Source organism: Crotalus tigris, unplaced genomic scaffold (assembly GCF_016545835.1).
Source record: "Crotalus tigris isolate CLP2741 ecotype Arizona unplaced genomic scaffold, ASM1654583v1 scf7180000017723.350638, whole genome shotgun sequence".
NCBI lineage: Eukaryota > Metazoa > Chordata > Lepidosauria > Squamata > Viperidae > Crotalus > Crotalus tigris.
Window position 1 is genome coordinate 216,081 of NW_024096592.1, and position 8,541 is coordinate 224,621.

At 43.0% G+C, this 8,541-nt stretch overlaps 1 protein-coding gene across 2 annotated transcripts in view; it reads left to right on the forward strand.

The window, feature by feature from the left end:
- The window catches only part of LOC120306176 (DENN domain-containing protein 1B-like), a 29,933-nt gene extending 22,458 nt beyond the window's left edge, over positions 1–7,475 (forward strand). For both annotated transcript variants that reach the window (XM_039338885.1, XM_039338886.1), the window contains 5 exons: positions 227–277; positions 2,074–2,211; positions 4,482–4,537; positions 6,266–6,476; positions 6,590–7,475. In XM_039338885.1, the coding sequence (XP_039194819.1) occupies positions 227–277; positions 2,074–2,211; positions 4,482–4,537; positions 6,266–6,476; positions 6,590–7,165 (1,032 nt within the window). In that variant the 3' untranslated portion in view covers positions 7,166–7,475. The remainder of the gene's footprint in view (positions 1–226; positions 278–2,073; positions 2,212–4,481; positions 4,538–6,265; positions 6,477–6,589) is intronic.
- Positions 7,476–8,541: the final 1,066 nt, after the last annotated feature.

Sequence of the window (8,541 nt, forward strand, 5' to 3'; positions counted from 1 at the left end):
GCTTTTCACAGGACAGTTAGTAATAATGTCTCTGGGAAAATAAGAGGGGGAAACACTCTCTCTCTCTCTCTCTCTCTCTCTCTCTCTCTCTCACACACACACACACACACACACACACACACACACACACACAAGCTGGTTCTTGGGATGATCCATGCCTGTCTCCTCCCCCCCCCCCACTACATGCCCTTAAATTATACTTATCACTTTGTTTTGTATGTTCCAGGCCAAAGGTCATGCCAAAATCAGGTTGAAAAACATAAGGAGCCGCATAAAAGTAAGACAATTTTTCTTTCCTATTTCAAACTTCTCCTTTTAAAAAGTGTTACAAAAGGGGCAGGGGCAGTGTGATAGTAGCATATTTTACTATACAAGTGCAGTTAAGTCTGCATGTTACACTACTCCTGTTGCAAATCCCACAAGGAGGTAAAAATACATTCATTTTAAAAAGCAGGTAGTAATCAGTATTTCTCCAACTTTGGCAATTTGAAATCATGTGGACTTCAACCATGCTGGCAGGGGAATTCTGGGAGTTGAAGTTGATTCATCTTCAGGTTGCCAAGGATGAGAAACACTGCATGTAGTATGCTAATGTAACGTAGCCCCCTCAGGGTCCGCCAAAGCCCAGGCCCTCCTAGCTCCCCCCCCCTTCAGTTACGCTCAGCAGCTGGGCTCCCAAGACATTGACAGAATGTCCTTTTTAGTGGAAACTCATGCAAAGTGAAGGGGTGGCAGGTTCTCGTCAAAGAGGTTTACAAGAACAAAGATGGCCAACCCCTAGCCCCAGCAGTCAGTGTGTGACAGTGTTTATCAATCCCCTAGCAGTTGTGACAATAATAGTCAATGGCTTGTAGTAGTCGCTTGGGAAAATGGGGGGGGGAGGGCCTCCGGCTCCAGGCAGCAACGGAAAGCACGAGCGAAGATAGTCAGCGCTCTACAGCAACAGCTCGCCCTGTGAGGGCAGCTCCCCACAACGTCTACAGCTTACACAGGTGATAACGATCAAAGTTCGGATGGCTGCTGGTCTCCGAAGCAGTACTAACCAGCCTCTCCTCCTCTTCTGTTGGCACTCGTAGTCCCACGTCTCTCTATAGCAAATCCCCCACCCCTTTCTAGTTAAAACCTGAATTTAAAACCCCACCAAGCTTTCCCTCTTCTCACTCTCACTCTTCCCTTCACTTGGGATATCCCCCTGCAAAATAAAGCAATAAAACTCCATTCTCTCTCTCTCTCTCTCTCTCTCTCTCTTTCTCTCTCTCTCTCTCTCTCTCTCTCTCTCTCTCTCTCTCTCTCTCTCTCTCTCTCTCTCTCTCTCTCTCCTTCCCTCTATTTCAGAGGAAAAGAATCACATAAAACCCCAAACTCCTCTTTGGCTTCACCTGGTCTCTCCCCGACAACAACAACCATCCCACCCCTTCTCCTTCCCCTTTTCTTTCCTTCTGCCCAATCCATGCCCACTGTGCCCAAATCAGCAGCAGTTGTCCAACTTCCTACTTCCCTCTCTCTAGCCAGGTGGCCAGGCTTCTGCAAAGCCTTTCGGCCAGCCCCGCTACATTAACATCCAAATAGAAGGCAGCACATAGCTGATGTGGAGAAGTTTAAAAATTTAGCAGCATATAATTTGGCTAGTACCTAGATGGGAAACTTCCAGGAAATTCCAGATATATAGGTTACAGTGGAAAATGAAAGAGAATTGCAAATTACCTCAATATTTTTGCCTAGAAAACAACATAGCCATGTATGTCCCTGAACTTCTTGGGAGTCAAGGTCAACCAAAAGGATGCTTTGTCTTATATAAGAGTTTGCTGTTTTGCCATTTTTTCAGGATAAGTATCCCTATCACTATTGTGAGTAACTGCATGCAATTCATTGTGTCACTGCATAGCTTCCTTTTATAATAGGTCTTTTTCTGTGCAAGCTTTCTTGCTTGTATGACATTTATCTAGTGTGTCATTAGGTCACATTAGCAACCATATTTCAGACTTCGTATGTGTGGCTTGTTTGACTCCCCAGAAAGAAGACAGTAGGGAGGGAAGCAGAGCTAATGCTCCATAAGATGCTGTTTTCTTCTAGGATTCCACTCTACACCAGTCCAGAGAGCAAGAACAGTCCTCGAATGGCAGTCAGATCTCCAGTCCCATCCTGCCTACCAGAAACAAACAGTCTGAGAACCTGCAAAGAAGACTGCCCATCACCCAGCACTTTGGGAAGGTATTGGGAGAATGGAAGTGTTAATGGTTTAAAGACTGGAAGGAGCCAGATGAGGGGAGCTTTGGGGGAAGGAAATGAACAAGAGCAGAGGAACAGGTCTGGTGTTCCTTGCTTCATGGCCCAAATACAGTATTGGGTGTCCTCTGCAGTAGATCTCTGCAGCAATTGCACAAGATTCTGGAATCACTTGCATCAAAACTCAAAAATAAAATTAGAGAAGGGCATATTTTTAATTTAAAAAAAATGTGGGCAGAAAGTTTTGAATGTGTGCAACTTGTATAAGCAGTAGTGAGGAGTAGAACATAAGTAATTGAATTAGGAATCCAATATAGCTCAGTCTCAATCATTTTGTTTGGAGCTTAAAAACAAGACTTTTATCATCACCAGCCAAAGGTTTACAAGATAGACCTTAGTAACATTTCATGGGCCTTTATCTTCTCATAATTATTCTTAGAATGCAATTTTATGCTCTTGTGCCCTGGGGCTGAAGGGGAGAAAATAGCTGGAATATTAATAGCAGCTAACTACAAATAGATTTTGTATACTGTATGCTGCAGAAGAAAACTCAGAAGAGCAGTTATGTGAAGTGAACTCAATTAATGTTCATCTAAGTTCTAATATGCCCAAGCCCCAAAATATTCTTTATAAAAAGTAACAGTACCGCAGGATAAAAAATAAATTTAAATTTCAAGATAAAACTATCTTATTCCATGCCAGCTGAACTATTAATGACTTCCCCTGAATAATTTGGGAATTATAGCCTTCTGAAAGTGCTAGACATTTTCTATGGCTGACTCTTAATGTTTATAACAGATAGATGCATGCTTCCTTTTACATTCACTGTAAAAGGACAATAACTTAAAATATTTGCAGATGGGACTTTCTTCCCATCTATATGGATACAGGCAAAATTCAAAATATTTAATTGCCTGATTCAGAGATTGTGAACAAAAGCTTTCTCTGGACAGAAATGAAAAAACCTACAGGAATTAAGGGTCATTGCTTTCTTTCTGTTACAACCTTTTTTGCAGGCATATTTTCTAACCCTGGAGAAAGAGAATTATATGTCACTATTTTTTTTTGTCAACTAAGAGGGTCGAAAGAATGTCAAAGGATGGTGCCTCACAAAGCTGCATTTTTGATGTTTTGGAAATCTTTAAATGAATCTTTGCCCTCCCCCATCTCATCCCAGGAATATAACTAAGCCAAATAGTCATCTCCTAGCTCAGTGGTGGCGAACCTATGGCACGGGTGCCAGAGGCGGCACTCAGAGCCCTCTCTCTGGGCATGCACGCCGTCACCCAAGTCCTAGGCCTTCAGCTGGGTTTTATAAAACCTTTTCACTTTAGGCCTCTGCCGCTATGTGCAAAACAAAAAAAAAGGTCCAATCAATCAATCAATTTCAACTTCTCGCGGGGGAAAAAAAAAGATCTTGCAAAGTTGAAATTGATTGATTGAACTTTTTAGTCCCACCCAGTCTGCCGTTACCACCACAGCCACGCCCATCCAATGGGCCACACCTATCCGGCACCCGACAATGCATAAGTGGGTTTTGGGTTGCAGTTTGGGCACTCGGTCTCTAAAAGGTTCGCTATCACTGTCCTAGCTGTATAACTGCCAGATGTTTTGGTTCCAATTCCTAGAAATCCCCAGACTGCAAGATCCATTGCTGAGTCTTTTGAGGACTGAAGTGCCAGGCCACATCTGCAGGAAAGTCAGTTTGGGGCTTCCTGCTGTGATGACTCAAGTGAGGAATGCAGATATTCCTTGACTTACGATCACAACTGAGCCCCAAACATCTGTTGCTAAGTGAGACAGTCAAGTGAATTTTGCCCGATTTTATGGCCGTCTTGCCACAATTACAGCAGTTCTTAAGTTAGTAACACAATTGTTAAGTGAATCTGGCTTTCCCATTGACTTTGCTTGTCAGAAGGTTGCAAAAGAGGATCACATGACCCCAGGCACTGCAATGGTCATAAATATGAACCAGTCGCCAAGCATCCAAATTTTGATTAGATGACCATGGGGATTCTGCAATGGTTGTGTGAAAAATGGTCTAAGTCATTTTTTTTCAGTGCCGTTGTAGCTTTGAATGGTCACTATGCAAATGGTTATAAATCAAGGAGTACCCATATACAGCTCTAAATCCTGAAGGAAAGGTTCCATTAACTTGCCTATCCTCAGAACATCAAAGTACTGTAAGAAAAATGATAGCTGTTCCCTAACAAGTCCAGTGCTGCATGGTGACTCAGGTTCCCTCTTTTTTTCAGTCTCGCCCCAGGCGACCACAAAGAACAAACAGTGAGACAGAACTGGAGACTCAACGGTAGGACAAGCTAAGCAAATGGAGGACAGCTGGGTCCCACTAGCTCTTCTTACTTTGACCGCTGCTCTGCTTTATTAGCTGAGTTCTGTATGGGTCTCAGGTCTGTCCCAAGAACCTTTGATGCCTGAGGGGGAAGAAGGGGCTCAGCCTGTAGGAAATGCTTCAACTCTGTACACATCACCTCTAGCTGTAGGCTGTGTTAAAATTTACTTCTCAGGAAACAAGATAGAAACACTACAGAATTGTTATGTTTCAGAATCAGGTTGAGATTTTAAAATCCCCTAAAATGGGGGTCCCCAACCCCCGGTCCGTGGACTGATACCAGTCCGTGGCATGTCAGCAATTGATCCACACAAACAAGCAAAGTCCCATCCATGAGATGCAGGCAGCACACAAAACCACACACTCTCTGGTCCACGGAAAAACCTCTCTCCGAAGATGCCCAAAAGGTTGGAAACCTGCCCTAAAAGTTTTTTTCAAAATTTGGCAATTTACATATTTGTTCTTTTGAAAATGTCCAGGGGTAAAAAGAAAAAGAAACAACACCTTCACCTTGAGTATCGGCTCTGGAAAAACTAATTCTCCCCTGTTACACAGGGCACGTTCATTATACAGTTATCTACTTTTTCCATGGACCTTTTTATCTCTGTTCAGATTGTAGAAAATTGGCTTGCAATTTCCAAAGCCTAGATCATGTTAGCATATTTTTGTAGAAAAGAAACAAAGAAAAAAGGAAGAGATGGATGAATACACATATAGATGTTAGGCATTCAAAGATTGAGGATCCCCTGAAGTCGGAAGAGTAATTGTAGCTGAAGAGCAACAGTTGGGTACAGTACTTGAAACACCCTCATTTATATAATGGAGTCAAAAATCTAGCTGCAGAAAAAAATAGTAACAAAAGATTGTCCCTGTTACAAAACATCAACTAATTTTCAAACCCATTGGAACAGGGGTCACTAACTCTTAACTAATGGTAAATTAACAAGATAATTACTCCTTAGTGAGAGAGTCAAACCTATACTATTTCCTCTGCTAATGCATTACAGCTAAATACTTCAATTTAAATTAATTAAAAATGTGGCAATGCGGAATTTAGATGAGTACCACTTATCAAGAATTCCTCATCTGGGCAAATGCAGGAACCTCACCCTCCTTGAACAAAACCAGACATATGTCTTTGGGGAGAGTTTTCAAAAGAGCATGGAACGAAGTCTATAGAGGGTCTGCATACAGCCTGTGTTCACAGCAAATATAAAAAAACTTGCCACGAGGGTGCTTTTTAATATATAGTGAAAGTGTTCAAAGTTCTGTGCAGTACTGAAGGCTTTTTCAAAATGAAGGAAGTGGCATAGCCCTGTGGTTTCACAAGTTCCAACGTTTTTCGTACGTGTATGCAGCACCACACCACATAACCATTAAGAGAGAGACAAAATGCTGCTGCTTTAATTTGGCTCCTCCCCTTTGACCATCCCATGAATGCCACTAGTGGTGTTGTGCAAGCCCAGACTGAGATTAGTTTATCTGGTAGCTGGTAGCTCCCTAAGTATTATCTTTGAATCTCAGCTTCAAAACACCAATTCATCTGTTTTATTAATTAGTTCCCTTGCACTTTTTGTGAGAATTTTAGCAAATCCTTTTACTTAAATCCAATTGCTAATAAAATTGATTCCTTTGTATTTTATTAACTGCCTCACAATATCAAGCTCTCTCATGTTTATTTTCCAGGGATGCTTCAGCTTCCTTCAAATCGCCTTCCCCAGACTCCTGTGTGGAACCTGAGGGAGGTGAAAGTGGTCTGAATGCAGAGAAGTTTGACCTCTTAGGTGAAATTTTTGAGACACTAAACTTGCTGGAGTCCAGCCAAGCTCAACATCCTCTCTACGGAACCCGCAGCTTGGATTTCTGTAACCTAGAAGAGGAGAACTTCTATACTAAGGTAGGCCCCACCAGCTCAGACTCTGGGTGCCTATAAAGAGGTGCCACTGCAGCAATGGAGCTGCCATGGGAAAAGTGTGAATATTGACCCCGTTGTCTTCTGACCTGTTGCAGCTGAGGCCCAGTAGAGAGGCCCTTTACGAAGCCCTACCTGAAGAACAAGACCATACTGATGATTCTCAGTCTGAGGACAGAGTGTTCCTGGGCTACACGGATGAAGAGAACATGTCAAACACTTTGCTTTTGTCTGCCAGAGTTGCAAGCACAAGTAACGAGGTGTCGGTCCACAGCTCCCCTGAGCTGCAAGGTAGTCCTGGTCTGGACACCCCCACTCTTTCCTTCCAGGAGGCTAGCAATGAGCCATCAGAAGCAGCATTGACCCAGGAGGCAGATCTTGAAACTGCCTTTCCTAGTTCAGTTACACCACAGAGCCACACTGCTACCAAGCTGCCACAGGAATGTAGGACTGACCAGACCCTTGACCCTCCAATCAAGGAGAACCCAAAGGTAGAGTCATTGGTTGCTAGTAGTTCCACCATCCAATCATCTGCAGACTTTTTACAAACAAAAGCCAATGACTCTGTAGCAAAGAAGAACCTAAGTAGGGTCACCAGTTTACCGTCCCAATTAGTTTCTCGGCAATTGATGCAGCCTAGGGTGCTGGAACTGAAGAAAAGATTTGAGGCCTGAAAGAGCATCCTGAAAATAGACAATGTTTAAGAGAAAAGAACCTTCTGTGTTTGAGTCATAATTACCCTTTGAACCTGGAGGCCTTTTGAGAGGGAGCAGCAGCGTAGAAGGGCTTCATCTGTCCAGGCACATAAAAATACTGAGAGAAGCAGAAGATGGTGTGTTTGTGTGTGGGGGGGGGATGTCTATCAATGGCACAAAGGAAAAGGAGCACTTAGTTCATGTGCAGCCAATTGGCAGGACTTCATTCCTAGAACCTGCATTTCAATAAATGAATTTGTTGAGCTGGGCAGAGCCCCTTTCCTCTGCGGAGTGTGGAAGACTGCTTCCCATGTCAACCTTTGTAAAACAGCATATCAGGAAAAGTAGCTTAGTTCTGGGGGGGGGGGGAGAGATCCCTTGCTGGTCATTTTTCTGTAAACTGTAAACTAATCCTTTGCCCCTCTGCATTGATAAAGCTAGGGATCCATCAGACCAATAATACAAAACTAAGATAAGCCCTTTCTAGATCCAGTTGCTATGCAAATAATTAGAGAAGAGCAGCCAGAAATGGCTAGTTTTAGCAAGCAGCAGTAAGGTAGTATAAGATCCTTTAAGATTTAAAAGAAATAAGAGGTCGTAAAAGGGTGGTTACTCCTGAAGGAAAAAAATCTGGTGGGTGATTTTAAAGACTTCTTCAGCTTCTAGGTTGCACTGGGTCAACTTTAATTATTCTGTTAAGGTAGATACTTTTGGGTAACCCCCCAAGTGCTTCCGGCTATAGGCAACATTGATTCTCGCTATTTTAAGATAAGAAATAAATGAAATTATCTACCCCACCGCAGCTTCCATTGCACACATATGTACACATATTAAAGTTGTCCAAACCTGAGCTAAAAATCCTTTCAGATCAAAATTCAGACACTTGGCAACTGACTCATATTTATGAGGGTTGCAGTGTCCCAGGATCATGTGAACACCTTTTGTGACCTGACAAAGTCAATAGGGAAGTCAGATTCACTTAACAACCTTGATACTAACTTAACAACTGCAGTGACTGATTGGCAATAAAGGTTGTAAAATGAAGCAAAACTCACTTAACTCTCACTTAGCAACAGAAATTTTGGGCTCAATTGTGGTCATAAGTCGAGGACTACCTATATATGGTACTATACAGCAGCGGTCCCCAACCTTTGCAGCTTGGTGGTCTGACTGGGTGGGGGGAGACAGGGGAACCGGGCTGCGCGAGCAGTGGGCTGGCACAGAGAGAAGCCTTTTGGGTGCAGTTCTGCACTTCTTCAGGCTTCCTAATGCCAAAAGCTTTTTCAAAGGGACAGAAGGCCTGAAGCAGCCTGAGATTACTCCCCCAAAGCCTTTCGTCCATTTATAAAAGCTTT